At 38.9% G+C, this 17,864-nt stretch overlaps 1 protein-coding gene across 3 annotated transcripts in view; it reads right to left on the bottom strand.

The window, feature by feature from the left end:
* Window positions 1-17,864, bottom strand: part of cep290 (centrosomal protein 290) — a 69,520-nt gene that overhangs the window by 43,630 nt on the left and 8,026 nt on the right. For all 3 annotated transcript variants that reach the window (XM_041997797.1, XM_041997799.1, XM_041997798.1), the window contains exons 10-22: window positions 16,072-16,194; window positions 14,374-14,497; window positions 13,200-13,369; window positions 12,685-12,847; window positions 12,471-12,571; window positions 12,309-12,375; window positions 11,504-11,613; window positions 10,612-10,687; window positions 8,884-9,017; window positions 7,180-7,338; window positions 2,061-2,210; window positions 1,845-1,960; window positions 1,670-1,772 (exon numbers count right to left, since the gene is read on the bottom strand). In XM_041997797.1, coding sequence (XP_041853731.1) covers window positions 1,670-1,772; window positions 1,845-1,960; window positions 2,061-2,210; window positions 7,180-7,338; window positions 8,884-9,017; window positions 10,612-10,687; window positions 11,504-11,613; window positions 12,309-12,375; window positions 12,471-12,571; window positions 12,685-12,847; window positions 13,200-13,369; window positions 14,374-14,497; window positions 16,072-16,194 — 1,596 coding nt within the window. The remainder of the gene's footprint in view (window positions 1-1,669; window positions 1,773-1,844; window positions 1,961-2,060; window positions 2,211-7,179; window positions 7,339-8,883; window positions 9,018-10,611; window positions 10,688-11,503; window positions 11,614-12,308; window positions 12,376-12,470; window positions 12,572-12,684; window positions 12,848-13,199; window positions 13,370-14,373; window positions 14,498-16,071; window positions 16,195-17,864) is intronic.

Genomic DNA, 17,864 nt, shown 5'->3' with positions numbered 1-17,864 from the left:
TACAGACAACTCCCATAACTGAATGAGAGGTTTGGAGACATGCAGCTTACGACGTGCACCCCTCATGAAGCTACACAGCAGAGGGCAATGACCCCAAACCCGACATGGCAGGCTGACATTGCTGCCAGATAAACCTTGATGGTGGAAAAGCCTTCCCTTTTCCAACAAATTCTGTAGAAAACAGAGCGAATCTGCAACAGGACGGGAAGATTGCTCTTGTAAGGGCTTGACCAGAAATTACCTGAAATTTCTTTCATTACCACTAACAGTTGGTAACAGTTGTTTGCTGGTGACAGGGGTGGTGGGAGCCACTTGCCATCATACAGATTGCGTTCTGCTCCTTCCGGATCCTGAGCTGCCAGCAATGGGACGCCAAGCTTTGCGGATGCTTGTTTGCAGATGTTGCATAAACTGTTGTCCATTGGAAAGACCACTTCAGCCCTGCTGGGTGGCCGTAGTGGTTGGGCCGGTAAGGTGGAATCATCCTCTTCTATATCATTCATGCTGAGGTCAGAGATAGCATCGCACTCTGCAACTCGCAACTCTCCTCTGTGATCAGGTCGAGCTCTCCATCATCAAGGATTCCCTTGAAAAGTGGGGGCATGACCGGGGACACCCCGTCCATCATGTCAGCGCAGCTCATGATGGCTCATGGCTGATGGATGTCGCCAGCTGTGGCTCCAAAAAAGGAGGGGTCCTGAATGTTTGCTACTGCTACTCTCAGCCTTCTTTTGAGGACTTTTTCAGGCATAGAGGAGCAGTGCAAGCATTCCTGCGGCAGGGGTGGCAGCCGTAGTCATAGCAGGAATTTTAGAAGAAAATGTAACTCGTCTTAACACCTTAGCCTTTTCGTTGCTAGCGGTAGCAACAGGGTTAATTCTGGGCTTGCAAATATATGTCCGAGTCAGCTCGTCGTGAAACGTTTTGCTAATAAGTTAATGCTAGGCTAAATCCAACTGTCCCTGACATGTTAGCCTGAATCACACAGATGCCCAAAACACTGCTTGTGAAAGTGGATTAGAGACAGCTTGCCCTTACACGGTTGCTGTTTCAGATGACTGAAAACTGACTTCTTACGAAGGACTTACTCAGGTGACGTGCTCCTTGATGGGACACCTGAGAACTGTTAAACAGTCAACCGAGCTAGCCTGACCTCACTGGAGGGGCTTTGCTGTAGTTCCACATGGGAAGAAAGCAAGAATAAGTTGGAAAAGGGTCAGTTGGCCATTGGAGTAAGGGGAGGCGGAGCCCTGAGCAACCAGTCTGTCATAGACAGACATTGTGTTATTAGCTCTGGTAGTTAGTCAAGCCCAGGTGATTCCCATAGTGAAACTGAGCAGAGTAAAAAAAAAAAAAAAAAAAGAACTTCACTGTCCAAGATTCTCAGTGGTCTTCCACAACATGAGTAGTCTGTTTTCCCTTTATGTGCTTTACATTTACTGAGGAAAAGCAAAAGTGTCCTGCTGAGATTCCTCTGTAATATATATATTGTTCAGTTTTGCTTGGTTCGTCACACCATGTATGACCATAAAAACCATGTATGTGTGAGGGTGGGAGAAAAATAGAGCCACATTATAAAGCAAGTTGGGTAAAAGTGGTGAATAATACTGTGCATCTTGTAGCAATTAACCATCATAAACATTTCAAGCATTTTACTTTCTGGACTTACATTCATCTGTTGGATTTTGATATCGTCCACTTGCTTTTGTTCCTCCAACCTGTTCTTCATATCTGTGAATGTCTCCTTCTCCTTTTCCCATGCTGCCTTCTCACTAAGAAAAACAAACTATATTAAAACTTTTTTCCTTTTGTTTACTTTGATTTTTGTAAATCACCTACTATACCTTAGATATTCCTTATAGAGGAGTCCCTGTTGGTGACTGATGACAGCAAACTTGTCTTTATATTCCTCTAAAGATCCAACGAGCTTCTTGCCTTTTTCCTCCTTGTTTTTGAGCTCCTAAATGAAAGCAGCATTGTGAGATTTCTTTTTTTGTAAAATTGACATGCTGCTGATTTACAGTTATTTCAGTCAGTCTTCTTAGTGCAGCGACACTGACCTGAAGCAGTCGAACAGCATACTCATTCAGGGAGCTGATGACCTCAGTGCTGCTGGGGCCCAGGCCCTCGGGGAGGGTCAGGGGTCGGGGGGCGACTCCACTGCTGCCTGATTTCCTGAGCAGCTCCAATTCACCTTCCAGCTGGCTCACCTGACAGGCACAGGTGATGAAAGTCCAAAACAAACCAATCTGTCAAGCCTTTTTAAACACCACCTCCTTCAGTGTCATTACAAACAATTCTGGTAGAAAAAAAAATTCCCTGCTTTGTTCGCCTCAATGGGACAATTTGTCACTCATGAAAAGAAGAATTTTACAGTGATTGTGGTTGGAGCTAGAAACATGGCACATATATTTAGTATCACACAAAATATGCTGACAGACTGAGACAAGAGAGGAATTACCTGGTCTAAAGAAATTAATCACACTAAAACAAAAGAGCAGAAAAAATGTAGTAAAAAGGCTCATATTCAGGATAATGTCCCCTCTTTTAAGCAAACACATCTAACAATAATTTTGCTAACTGTGTTATAGGATAAATGAGTGCCTCTGGCATAGTGCAAACTCTCTTTAGGTGCAAAAATATTACAGTTGGTATTGAAGACAGAAGAGGAGAATGTTAATTTGTCAGATCATATTACAGGGAACAAAGCAAAATTAGTCCTCTGCTTTTGAACCATCACTAGTTACAGTCACCAGGACTTATGGGCAGCCATGTGCCATGACTGGGGAGCAGTTTTGGTATTAAGGGCCTTGTTCAGGGGACCATAACCCCCTATTTTCACCGAGGGAATTGGCTAAGGACACAATGGTTTAATTCAATGAACCCTGATCTTTGTTGCATTTCCACAACCAACTGTACTCTTACTGGGGAGCGACAGATGCTTCAGCTATGTAAAAGAGTGACGTCATAACGGCACATCACCTTCCTTGAATTATAGCGAAGAAACAAAGAAGGAGGAGAATGGTGAACATCCAGCAGTTAGTGTTTTCTCTCGGCACTGTTGCCACGTTGACCTCGGTGGCCTAGTGGTTAGAGAGAGGCTGAAGAACCCAGGTTCAAGTCCAAGGACTGGCAAAGAAGCTGTGAAACCACAGTTGGCCCCTGAGCTACTCTATGGGCAGCCCACTGCACATAGTGTAACTAGGATGGGTAAAATTCAGGAAAATAATTACCCAATTGAGATGAATAAAGTATACATTAAATTAAACTAGAATCAAACCTGGATAAATAAAAGGTTAAATAAAAAAAAGTAAGCACAACTTTATGTCCTCTTTCTTGTTAAGTAAAAATTGAAGAAATGCACTAAAAGAATGATCATCTGTAACCCTGACAGAGTTCAGATCCTTCATTCTGGAAATTCTACATTTCTGCATTTATCACAATGATCATTTTTTTTATCAGAAAAACCTTCTGATGATTTGAAAAAGGGACACTAGAAAATATCCCCTTGAAAAACCAAAATTTAATAACCGTCTGACAACTTGAGAACTCCCACTGCTTCGCTTCCTTGCAAAAAAGGAAAACATGAAGAGCAAAAAAGTATATTAAAACAAAACAACTATCAAGCCGTCTGTCATTACTAGTCCATCGGTGTATCTTTTCATCTCGACATACTATCCGAACTCCACAAAAGTTGGAATGTACTTTAAATTTGAATAAAATGAAAAGTGAAAGGCCGTCAAATCACATAAACCATTATTTTATTCACAACAGAACATACATAACATTACAAATGTCCAAACTAAGAATTTTGTGCACAAAATGAGCTTTTGTCAAATGTGATGCTTGCTATGGGTATCAAAATAGTTAGTACAGAGGCATGTTTACCACCACCGTGTAGCATCTCCTCTTCTCTTCCGAACAGTCTGAAGACAACTGGGCATTGGGGTTATGAGTTCCTGTAGTTGTGGTGTTGGAATTCATTTCCATTCTTGCCTGATTTAGGTTTCCAGCTGCTGAAAAGTTTGTGGTCGTCTTTGAAGTATTTTTCATTTTATGATGCGCCAAATGTTCTTTATAGGTGAAAGATCTGCACTGCAGGCAGGCCATTTCAACACCAGGACTCTTCTCCGACAAAGCCACGCTGTTGTAATCGCTGCAGTATGTGGTTTTGCATTGTCCTGCTGAAATACACAAGGCCTTCCCTGAACTACATGTCTTCTGAACAAGAGCATATGTTGCTCTACAACTTGTATATACTTCTCAGAATTAATAGTTTCTTCCAAACATGTAAGTTGATGATAACAATACAATTACATAATTATTATTGTTAGCGAAGTGCTAACCTAATTTTTAAGCTCCGCCGCTGCACTTTATCAATCTTTATGAAATTTTGTACAAATATTCTACATGCTCAGGCAAACAAAAAAGCCTCCTGAAGCAATGCCCTAAACCCAACAAGAAAACGGCCATTTTGTGTCAAATTTGCCATTTTGCCGTTTTATTGACGTTGCATTTGAACAAACTCCTAGAGATTCCATCGTACTGCCATCAAAATATTCAGAAGGCATGTGTGATTAAAAGTTCAAAACCTTTCTCAAAGGAGTTGGTGTATAGAACGGGTGGGGACTCAAAGTTTGATGTCTTGCCATGAAAAACAAAATTGATTTAGCTCCCACATAAAACAACATATATGAACCAAAATGCCTGTGTATGCTGCCAGTCCCATCCTGAACACATCTACATGTCAATAACTGGAATACGAATTGGCCACGCCCCCTGGTTACAGGAAGTGATGTTTTTTACTCGACGACCCAGTTATTTGATGTTTTTGCCATGATGTAATAAATCTATATAAATCCCTCAAATGTCATCCAATCAAACTTACAGTGATTAATTAGGGTCCGGTTCTGAATAGGTCCATATGACCACTTCTGGTCTAGGCTTAAGCTCCGCCCACTTGCAACAGGAAGTGCTTTTTTTCATACGCCCAGGAAAACACCTGAAAGTGCTTCACAACTTGTCAAATCCTTTCATGATACCATAGTACAAAACTCAAGTTCCTTCGCCAAACATAACCATGGTGAATATTGGTCCAACACCATGAAACAGGAAGTCGTTGTAACTGACCCACTGTAACATCGATATCCACCAAACTCAGCAGGGACGACCACGGTCAGGCCTGGAACTCAGTCAAATTGACATATGCTGGAAAAGTTGCAATATCGCACAATAGCGCCTCCTACAATCATTTAGTCGCTCAGCTTCACCTAATACAGTGTTTCTCAATCCTGGTCCTCGGAAACCACTGCCCTGCACGTTTTAGAGGTATTCATCTTTAACACACCTGACTCAAATTAATGGCTCATTAGCAGGCTTGCATAGAACTTGACAAGCAGTTCAATTAATCTGCATCAGGTGTGCAGGAGTTGGGAAAGAACTAAAACATGCAGGGCAGTGGTTCCTGAGGACCAGGATTGAGAAACACTGACCAAATACATTAACCGACATGGATGAATCTCAGGATATCGTTAGAACATGCCAGGACGAACAAAAAAGGGGTCATTTTTGCCCATATCTTTGCCTTGCATTTTAATGAACTCCTACAGATTTTAACATATTGACCTCAAAATCGGTCTAAACACTCTACAGGTATGTGTGATCAGAAGTTATCAAAAACTTTCTCAAAGGAGTTGGCGCTCAGCTGTGGTGGCTTCTCGAAGTTTGACGTTTTGCCAGTTAAGCAAGGAATTCACTGTCTCATACATACAACGCCCAATCTGCACTAAACTGAACATATTTCACTGCAGTTCCATGCTGACCACACCTACAAGTCCAGATGTTGTCAACACCATCACCCTGTCCGGTGGAAACAGTCTTTTTTAACCCTTTATTACCAATTCAAACTCATTATTATTATTCTTTATGAAGTCAGGATTGAAAATATGACTGACTTCTGGCTTGCTGTGAGATTTTAATTCGCCTTGAAACAGGAAGTTGCTTTAACTCAACACTCAGCTGACCAAAGCGTGTGATAATTTGTCCTATCCTGAACATGTTTGTACATGAATACTGCCTTAAGGTCACAGCGCCACCTAGTGGCCACATAGTTACCCTGGTGTGAAAATAATCCTTTCATTTGGATGAACATAACACAGACACACCCTACCCTATCAGACACAATGCACTGGTATATACTGTCAAAATTTGCAACAAAAAACAAAGAAACATACAAGCTGCCCATGCCATATGCTATTATGTACCCCAATACCATCAGACATGCTGGATTTTGAATTGAATGCTGATAACATGCTGGAAGGTTTGCCTCCTCTTTAGCCCAGAGGATGCAGCATCTGTGATTACCAAAAAGAAAGTCAAATCTGGACTCAAAGAACACTTCCCCATTTTGCAACAGTCCATTTCAAATTAGTCTTGGCCCACAGGACACGACACCGCTTCTGGACCATGTTCAAATATAGTTTCCGCTTTGCATGACAGAGCTTAAGTTGGCATCAGCAGATGGCATGGCGGATTGTGATAACTGGCACTGGTTTCTGGAAGTTTTCCTGGGCCACTTAGAAATGACACAATGTCAGTGACACAGTCATGCCAATGAGTGATGCAGTTTCGTCTGAGGGCCCAAAGACCATGGGCATCTAGTAAAAGTCTTCGGCCATGTCCCTTATGCAGAGACATCTCTAGTTGCTGAATCTTCCGGTGATGTTATGCACTGTAGATGACGAGAGTTGTAAAACCTTCGCAATTTCAAATTTAGGAACATTGTTTTTGAAGTATTCCACAAACTTTTCATACACGTTTTCAGAAAATGGAGAGCCTTCCCCACCTTTACTTCAGAGAGGCTCTGCTTCTCAAGGATATCCCTTGCATAGCGAATCATGTTACAGACCTGATATTGACTTAATCATTTGATCTCCCAGGTGAATCTTTTTAAAATTTCTTGCTTTTTTAAATTTACTGCCCCGGTGCCAACTATTTTGAAACCTGTAGAAAGCATCACATTTGACATGCATTTATTATGTGCATAAAATATGCTAACTTCTCAGTTTAGATATTTGTTGTGTTTTTTCTGTTGTGAATAAAATATTGGCTCAGTTTTCTTTCTGTTCAAATTTGAAGAAGGTCCCCCTTTTCTGGAACTGGGGTTGTGTATGAATGTACCTTCTCCTTGGCTGTGGCAAACTGACTGAAGCTGCTAGTTGCCTCCTTGCGAGCCAATTTCAGTTCCCGCCTCAGTTCTTCATTTCTTCCCACCAGCTGGTGTATTTGGGACTTGAGGTCTGCTTCAGATTGCCCACCAAGACTACTGATGTCTATACCCTGTGACAAGAAGGAAAGAGTAGGAATTACCTACTTTAAACACATACTAAAAAACAAAGGATGATAAATAACAGACACACTCTCTGAGACAGTTTTACCAGATGACTGTGAAAACTGACTTCTTACGAAGGACTTACTCAGCACGAGTCGGGGAAATGTGTTTGGTGACGTGTTTGGTAGATTATGACCATTAAAGTAATTCAACATTTTCCTTTAAAACCCAACTTCTGACATTATCACTTATCTTACTCATATTAGTGATTGCTTGTCAGTTTGAATGTGTGGTGGTACTGGATACTTCCTGATAATGCCTCCTATCAAGTTGTCTCTTGCTGATAAGCAGCAAAAGCTGCTGAGATGTACGTGATGTGTCAATAAATAACACTATCAAAAGCTGTAAAGTAAGATCAAAAGGTTTAATCTCCTCAATTTTCTTTTTTTTACCCCAGCAGCTCAATGCTTTTTTTGTGCATTTAGTTGGAAAGTGACAAGCAATTTTTCATTCAGCAATTCATAAGAAATTGTGAAAACTGAGACAGTAGAAACATATTTCTATAGGAATTTAAACACACTGCATGATATATTACAGCCTGGGTTTGAACCTCAACTGTCAATTTAAATCAGGCTAAATGCACATCTGCAACTTAATAAAATATTTAAGGTATTATGAAATAGCCAAAGAAATGAAAATATGTGATGCTGACTTGTTCGTTGCATCTTGAAATCTGATAAGAGTTAAGAACAGGGTTAAGCTTGTGGCTTCCCAGAAACTTTCCGAAACTCATCAGATCTTTGAACATAAAGTTAAATTGGCTTGACTTGAATGTGAAAATAAACACAAAAACACAGTAAAGTACACTACTGTATATAAAAAAAAAGCTTAGTTTAGACATTCTGCTATGAATGAAAAACAAGTAAAAACATTTTGAATGTTTGCTTTAAGTAAACATCATAACTTAATTATAACATGATTTATATAATATGGAGACAGGGTCAAGTTAAAAGACTCAACGACTCAAAGGGGATTCCTTGAGACTATAGTCTTAAACATAACTTAAAAGGAAACAACCAGGAACAAAGTCATGGATAGGACTCGTGCTACTCTCTGCAAAATAAGCAACTTCATCTGCACCTCATCTGCATTTACAACCACTGACTGCTAGAAGGATGGGAACATCTGAGCCTGAGTAAACTCAGCTGTCAGTAAACACAAAAACACTTTTTTTTTTTTAAGGAATCTGTACTTTTATTTTATGTTCTGTACACCCACATGAAAGTTCTTAAAAAATTTTTTGTGCATAGTTCAACAACATTGACAGGATGTGTTTATGATGTTTGTGCTGCTATCTCAGCCAGAAAACAGATATGCTCAATTTAAGAGAGGAACTTGTCCAAGTTAAATGAAGTTGCATGGACCAGAGTTTGAGTATCCATCACAATTTGACCATCTGGCTGGATAAATAAAAGGAAATCAAAATTCCATCATAGTCATGACAAGAGAGGAGATGCTGCATCAATCGGATGTAATGTTTCCAAGATACTTACATTCGCCAAATTTTTCAAACTGGGAATGAAGACGTTATCACCACACTGTGCGGCCTCTTGATTAATCCTCAGGGCTTGAAGGGCGTCTCTTAGCGCACACTCCAGATCGTTCTTTACTTTGGACATTTCTTCCACTATGAGTGCATCACAGGAAGGAATGGTAACCACAAGCAATTCTGTCATAAATGATTGAGTTTAAAAAGAACACCATGATAGTAAATTTATCATTAAACACCGCCCAGCTTGGAACTCCTAACAAACACATCAAAGGTTCGTTTGGCTGTAAAAACATCCAGTATGGTTCTCTTTGAGGTGAACAGAATGTTCTGCTAACTGACACAGACACACACATCTAAAAGCATGAAAATACTACATAATCACACACCTGAAAGAAACTCTTTCATATAAAATACTGGAAATTCTCACACACACACACAACTAAAAACATGCACACACACACAATGCAAGACATCTGCACCTGTTCGAATGAGTGATAACTACTGTATGTTAGAGGTTATACAGGTGGATGTGTCAAGGTGTGAAAACAGGGATGGACTAGAATTTTCAAGTTCAAAATTGTCCCATGGTTTGTTTGTTTGTTTGTGTTTTCTTAATAAAAAGACTGTTATTAAGTTTGGGTTTTAATTGCTTTCTTTAACTGTGCTCATGAAGTGGGACAAGTCTGTAGCCTAACGGCCAAATGACTGGAGCTCACACTTGACCTGCCCCTGCAGCAGGTGATCAGGGCCCATTTAAAACACCTGTGGTAGAAAAGGCCACAGAGAGAGGCTAAAATGGAGAGCGGCTAAGTAAGGGTGAAACTCTCCAGATGGCACCATGGGAGCTGGAAAAAAGAAGATGTGAAATGAAGGACAATCACCAGGACAGAGAAGTGGGAGACTCCTCTGGTGGTGCTGTCAGAAAGAATGCGTAGATGGATAGATGGATGAAATAATGGAGTTCAGACACAGCAGGCAGACGAAGAAGTGGCCCAGGTCCAGGCAATGACAGCAGCAACAGAGGTGTAAAGTGCAGGGTCTGACAGAGAGGCAAGGACACTGGGGGCCAGCCGACAGCAATGTGCCACGAGCCAAACCGGGTGGGAGCCACAATTAAAGCAGCTGAAGATCAGGGAGGCAATGGAGTAAGGTCATTTAAGGTCAGCAGCATGGATGCTGAGACTTTAAGAAAACGCTGCCCTCCTCCACCCTGAAGACTTTAAAGATTGTCTGACCTGAACTGTTTTTAAAAGCTTTTTTAGCCTCCATTTATTTTGATGACTTCTTCATTTCTTTTACACATTTTTTCTTTTAAATATTTATGAACTGATAGTATGAATGAGAGTTTATACAGGTACATGGGCCGATACTGGTTCAAAAGAGAAGCTGATACCGGTGTGTGAGAGGTAATGTTGAGTACATTAATGTTGAGTACATTGACCCTTCTTGTTATCAGGGATGAGCATTTTAAGTGATTTTTGGAGCCGACTAGTCGGGTCAATTAAAACCAGCTAGTCATCATGACGTCATCAATAATGAAATGAAAAATTTTTGATCTCTAAAGGGAAATTGTAAAAAGTGTGTCGTGCACATCCCAACTTGTTTTACAGTTTTCATCTTTACATGCAAGATGTCACTCTTGTATGAGTGTGTTAGTTGGCTTTAAGTGATAGCACTCTGTCCTATATGGCACCTCATCGTTCTCACCTTTAGTGCAAATCATACTTACATCTGAGATGAAACTCCGTCTTGTGACGCTCCAGCTCTCTCTCCTTAATGCTCAGCTGTTTTTCAAGGTACTCATTCTGCAATGACAAGTTAAAAATAAAACCATAAAAAAGGTTACTTAGCCTGGGCTGAACATGATTCATAGCATGAAACATGCTTAAGTGATGACTTACCTTCAGTTTAAGCAGTTTTCTTTTTAAATAACGGCTGACTTGTTTCACGTTTTCAATGTGACAAAGCATCGTTGCATCATACCAGCACTAACTGTTGCCATATAAAGAAACTGACATGAATCACATGATGAGGTGATGTTTTTGCTGAGCAGTGATGGAACCGGACAAAATGGGATTGAACTGGTTTATCATTCATTGGACTTAATTGGATCAAATTGGGTTACAATGAATTAGACTAATTGTGAAATTAGATGATTTGGATTTTAATTAATTGGACTAAAAAGGACTGATTTGGATTATTCTGATTTATTCTAAAATGAACTGTTAATGAATTGATAGTTGGACATAAATGGATTCCAATAAATCGGATTCAATTGGACTGAACATATTTATAATGAACTGAATATGATTATAGTGAATTTGGCTGCATTGGGTTTCACTGAATTGGATTTATTAGGGATTATCATTAATGAAATCCCAATTTGACTATACTGAAATAAGTAAACTTTATTTTTAACTTTATCTGTAAAGTACCTTAATATTACTGTTTGTTTTACTGGGTTTAAATAAATAACTTCAATCTAATATGTGCTTAGATTCAGGAAGTTAAGAAAGAGAAAACGAACCAGCAGAACCAGACGTAAGAGGGGCAATCGTCTGTCTTGAAACTCAGAAATGTCTTTTTAGGATGCAAAAGGCGATATTATTGCTGAGGTTTACCTTCCGTCTGATCTCTTCATCGGTGTAACTGCTGTCCTGTTTGAGGGACACCGGTTCCTGTCTGCTTGGCCGGACTTCTTCCTCCAACTGCAGGCTTGATAGTGGGATCCCTGTTGACACAGCTCATTAACAACAAAATTCTATGAAATCATATTACACCTGAAGCTCCTCAAGGCTTCAAGTAAAAAAACATTTACCCAAATCTGATCCACCACAGAGCTGTTTCAATAGATTTGCTGAATACAAAAGAATTTTAATTAGCACCTCCCTCACAGGTCAGATGTGATGAGAAATAACCTTTTTTAAGTTACAAAGTTTGAAGTCTGAAGGTTTAGCAATTTCCTCTTTTCAGACATGCAACATTTTCCATTAATCCAATGGCAGTTTGACATATTTGACAAGTGTCAGGTCTGAAATGATCTACCTTGCATTTATTTTCCAGATCTGCTTATTTCAATATAAAAACAAAAGCAGCTACACAATCAGGAGGAATATTCACATTTAGTTTGAATGCCTTTAAATTAAAGGTATTGAGAAAGTTTTTCCTCAATTAAATCACAAACCACTACAAATGAGACTTCCTCACACTGCAGATAGATTTGTATGTGAAATACAGGGAAAAAATAGCATCATTGCTAAATCAACATCAGTACTTCAAAAGACTACTTGTACTGCAATAAACGGCAGACTATAAACCTCTAATATGACGTACAAAATGTGTATGCAGAACAAAAACGCATTAAATACAGTGTCTTCCCCCCAAAGCCAAACGGCAGTAAAACAATGTTCAAATCCATTAATTCACCTCGTTCCTTCACCATGCGCCTGATTTGTTTCTTTAACTCCAGTCGCTCCTCTTCTAGCCGTTCAATCTAGAAATAAATCAAGAACTTGGCCAGTGAGTTGAAAAGAAATCAGTTCAGTAGTTATAAAAGCAACAGTTATGGCCTCTGCCACCGCATTTTACCTCTTTTGTAAGAACTTGGTTTTCTGCTTTGTACTGACGTTGTCTCAGATCTTTGGCACGCCTGAATTCAGTCAGATCCACTTCCTGCTTTGGTTCCAGACCTGATCAAGACCAAAGTACAGAGAAGTATTTATTTAGACTTCTGCTCTAGATAAGTCCGTGCTCTCTTAACAGACTGAGAAATGAGAACATGCAGTCTTTGAAGAAGTCTGACCCAGTTTTTCTCGGAAATCCTCGTTTTCGTCCATGAGGTCATTGATTCTCAGCTCGAGCTGGTTGATCTCTTTGGTCATGGCCTCCGCCTCACGATCTCTCACTCTAATTTGATAGTTACACTCTTTGATCTCCGCAACGGCTTCTTCCAGGCCATAAGTTCCCTGCGATACAGAAGCAGGGCTGTAATTACTAATGCATAAAAAAGAATGTCTTGTCTAACTTTCTTTATTTTCCTTTTTTGTTTTGTTTGTTTTTTCTTGTCTCATACGCTTTTTGGGGGAGTGAGGGTGAGATTAGTTTTAGTGAAAAACACACACTACACTTGTTGATCACACCCTAGTCACGTTGCCATTTAAACATCCCTATTAAAGGCGAGGATGGATAACGGGGGAAAAAAAATCACAAGCCCCACTTCTTGGAAATTAAGAGTCAGCTAATTCGACATGGATGAAAACAAGTCTTGGGAGTCAACGTTGAACACGGAGGAAAAAAAGAGAGTGTTTGTAGACTTACAGACTCATACTGGCTCAAGCGGTTTGTTGTCTCAATGAGTGCTTTGTCTTTTTCCTCAGCATGCGCTTCGGCCATCTTTAATGCCCGCTCTGCTTCCACCGCTCTGGTCTCTGCAGCGTTCAGCTTGGATGTCAGTTCCTCCATCTTCTTCTGCGTTGTTAAAGGTAGACCTGGGACATGAAAAACTAACGATTACTTCAGCTGCTCACAAAAGTGACACGTCATTGCTAAGAGAAATTAGAAATTCATTCTTATATAAACTTAGAAACAAAATTGATAATTTACTAACAAGAAATGCTTTATTCATACGTCAGCTTAGCAAAAGAAAAAGGAACACATCCCTGATATTATGATCACCGTTTACTTAAGAAGTGAAAAGTCTGTACTGGTATCATCACTGTGACATTTTCTCACTTCATAAAGCTGATGTGCTACTCCTGGCAAAGATCCCTGAAATATCCAGCCTTGGAATAAAATCAATTCTGCGTTTTCTTTTGTTAAAAAAAAAAAAAAAAAACATAAAATAACAACTAAATAGTTAGAAAAAAAATTCAAGATAATAACGTAAAATATATACAATTGCTGGAAAATTTAGCTTTTCTGGGGAAGAATAGAAAAAAATATGGGGTACCAAACAGTAAAGCTGGCAGTTAAAGGACTAAGGAAACAAAAAATCAACTCAGTGATATTAAAAACTGGTCCGTGACGAGGCTTCATCCTCCAAGACTGATGGAGGGAAAAAAATATGACACCAATTTCCAACCAGAACGTTGGATCCTGTCAGCTCTTATGCTTCCTACGTACCTCTGAGGAAACATCTCAAACCGACAAAAAGTCGATCCGCTCAGCGAGACGCTAAAACTGCAGCTTGTAACGTTGACTTATCCTGTTCAAATTTCATTTGTAAAAGAAAAAAAGGATTCTTAATACAGATTTTCTAACCCTTTGAAGATCATTAAGTTTCTTTTACTCATCAGCCCAACATGATTTTTAAAGATTGCCTCTCCGACTGGTCATCATTTTCCAGCACCGATTCAAATCTTTTCTTTATATTGGTTTCTTTCTGGAACCTAATGTTTAGAACTAAAAAAATAAACAGTCTTCAACTAATAGAAAGAAATCCCCTTTCAACACATCAAGTGTCTATATGTGAATACATTTCATTAAAACCCACCTCTATCTTTGTTTGTGGATGTTTTGAGCTCCTCAATTAGCCGGGCGTGCTTCTCCATCTCTCCCGTGTACTGCTCCACCTGCTCACTCAGCATCTTGATTTGATTATCTCGCTCTTGGACGGCCTTTGGAATATTCACCAACATTTAAAAAAAATGAGAATTTATGTGCAATACAACGCACAGCTGTTGCACTCTTCATTATTGGCATTTTTAACAGGAAGACAGTTTATGAAATGAAAACAAGAAGAGGCTGAAGATAAGAGCCAGATGACAGATGAAACTTACACCGCAGAGCTCATATATGACCTGGCCCGCAGCAGCGATAGAAATGGAAGGGAGGACAGGTTGATAAGAAATGATGAGGAAAAAATGAAAATGCCAAAGAAGAAAAACAACTAATAGATATGTAGATGGAACAACATGAAAGGATAGCCACCCCTAAGATAGGAATACCCTGCTTCAACGCCTAAATCAAGTACCATTTCCTATTATGACATATTTAAACTTGCATATTTAATCTTAAAGGATGTTTTAAGGCTACGGTTAACCACATTATATGACATGATTTAACGAAAAGAATATATTGAGAATTCATCCTAACAGCCTTCAGGTAACATTGTGATTAAAAACAAAATCTACTTTATCACAATGTAAGAAATTACAAAAAATAATAGTTTTTAACTACAAATACTTTAATAAGATGTCAAGAAGGACGGTTATTTCTATTATTACGCTTGTAGAGGTGGCTGAAGAGTCTTTATGGGCTTAGCTGCCTATAGTTTACACCTGCGTGCAGTAGTACTAAGTTATTAATTGCATGGAAATTTTGCACTTCAGCTAAGTGCTACTTATTATTTTCTTAAATAAGCAACAACTAGCTTCTAACATTGCTAAAGCTGCCACTCCGAGATGCTACCAACACCCAGTCGTCATCTTTCGTTAAGATCATTTATATAAATCAAATCAAGCTAAAAACACTGAGCCACACATGCTCGGTATTTTATTTTATTTGTAAACACAATAAAGTGCTGTAAAGGGAAAACTGTGTCAGTCAGTCTTGTTATCAGCCTGCAGAACTTCAGATTAAACTACATAAAACACATTATGTGATGTAATGACAGTGCTTTCAAAGGTGGATGCTGGTATAACCAAAGTACATAAAAAGCTGCTGGTATGTGTGTAGTTGTTTCCAGGAATGACTACTCAACATCGTCTGCCAAGGTTTGGATAAAAGACGTGTCTGGTGAGGTTTGAAGGGAGTTCCCGTGTGTTCCCGTCACGCAGCGGGAACACACTGCTCAGTTTGGCAATTTTCATAGTTTTTTTTGGTCATTTTCTATTTTTTTTTAATTTGTAATCAATCATGTGGCACATCCACTGAGCTGTAACGCCAATAATAAAATAGTTGTCTGTTATAGTTAATAAGTGGAACTAAACGCATAACATTTCCATCTTCAGTTTGTAATAAACATAACATTGAACAATGGTCAAAATAAAAATAGTTGTTATTTTTATTATAAGAAGTTCTAATTAACTGAACTGCTTCTATAATCATGTCTCTTCTGGAACATTTTCTGTTCTCAGAATCTGACTTAACAAAGAGGACCAACACATAACACAATGATAGAAAATAATACGTGAGTAAAAAGCATCCCTATAATGCAGAGGATGCATTCCTTTGCTATTTTGGGACCCACCTGCTGCAACGCAATAATGTTGCTCTTGTCCAAGTCTAGCTGGGCTGAACGCAGCTTTTCCCTCAGGTCACGGATCATCTGCTGGTACACCAAAATTTCATCATCCTTTCCAGAGAGAACTCTCTGCAGAAGGAAGAGATCATGTCACTAAAAAAAGCTGGCTCAGGTAGGTTCATCAGAACGATCCAACTAAGCACAAAAGTCAGTGACGATAGTAATGAAGAATTTGATTTTTTTTTTTTCATTTCCATGAGCTAATAAGCCCCAAAACATAAATCAACAGGTATATCCCTTATGAATGATGTTACTTTGCGCATTGTTCTGTCTCTTGAGTAGTGTGAAGTTTCCAAAGAAACTGGGAGGTAGCGTAAAAATAAAAAAAAAAGAGAAAAAGTGGTAAAAACATAAATAATTTACAAATTAGTTGAAACAAGTATGAAATGTGGAAACTGAGAAATCCCTGCTTCAGCAGAGCAGAAACTTAACTGGGAAGCTAAATATTTTCTTCCAGACTGCAGAGACATTTTATTCTTTAATGAAAGAAAGTGTCTGCAGCACTGGGAGGCCCTGACATCTAGAATCATCTGGAAATGAGCAGACACTCAAACTAAGACCTAGAAACATCTGCATGAATACAAGCTGACACGTGGTAATGATGATGGTGGTGAGGATTATAATTATTGCTAGTATTGGCATTATTATTGGTACTATTATTTATAGTAACAGTTGTTAATATTAATATATTAATATCATGAATATTGATACGTTGGTGATAACGACTTTACATTTGGATTTGTCTTTGGTATAATGACAAGAGAAAGCTCTAAACCAATTTTTTAAAAAGTGAATGAAATAAAAAAAAATAAATAAATAAATAAAATATTACTACAAGTACAGTAACGTGAAACCAAATCTTTTCTAGACTGTCTTCAAACGTCTATAAAGAAAACTGCAACATCTAAAACAGAAAAAGCTAAACTTGGTCAGTAAGTACATTAAAGTTGAAGAAAATGGAATATATAATTAAAACTGCTTCTATTGGTAGCTCATCCCTTAAAAACAATTGTAATGTTTTAGTTCTCCTGGAATTAGCCATTTCTCTTGAGAAGGAACATTTCTATGCCCATCTTTACCAGTAAATGCTAGAAATTCTCACTAACTACCGTTAAACTAAGCATTTTGTGCTGTGGAGAAAAAGAATTCATTGTGCCTGGGATTCCCTTACATCTTCCTTTGGAACATGTTTCTGTCCCTTATCATCCCTCCATCTCTAACTGAATCAGGGATATTAGTGTGTTGAAGCTGTTTTTATTCATGCAAGAAAAATAAATGCAGTGTGTATATCATCAGTGACATATTGCAGGTGTTCATATGACATTAGTTGTGAACCGTCAGCCTTAGTCATTGTGGACCAGAGTGTACGGAGTACCAGGCACTGCAGTTTCCGGACCCTCATTTTTCAAAACAGCTACTTCGTAGGAATACAGATTTGTAAAACTAATAGTAATAACAAGCTCAAGCTACGTACTGTGAGAAAATGCCAACCTCACACTGTCCTTTTACCCTAACTAACAATTTTGGAAAGTTAACTGAAATAAGATGGGAGAAAAAAAACAAACAAAGAAAACACAAAAATGTGTTCAAATGGCATGTGAAAAGTACGGAAGCCAAGAGCGGCCGTTATCGGCTATTATTCTTCTTGTAAACTTTATCTCGAGATAAGGAGTTAATTTTCTCATTATCTCGAGATAATGAGCAGCTCCAGCCCCCTCTCAACTCTGCATTTGCATTAT

Source organism: Melanotaenia boesemani, chromosome 10, assembly GCF_017639745.1.
Source record: "Melanotaenia boesemani isolate fMelBoe1 chromosome 10, fMelBoe1.pri, whole genome shotgun sequence".
Taxonomy (NCBI): Eukaryota; Metazoa; Chordata; class Actinopteri; order Atheriniformes; family Melanotaeniidae; genus Melanotaenia; species Melanotaenia boesemani.
The sequence above is the reverse complement of the archived record's forward strand: the minus strand, read 5'-3'. Positions and strand labels throughout refer to the sequence as shown.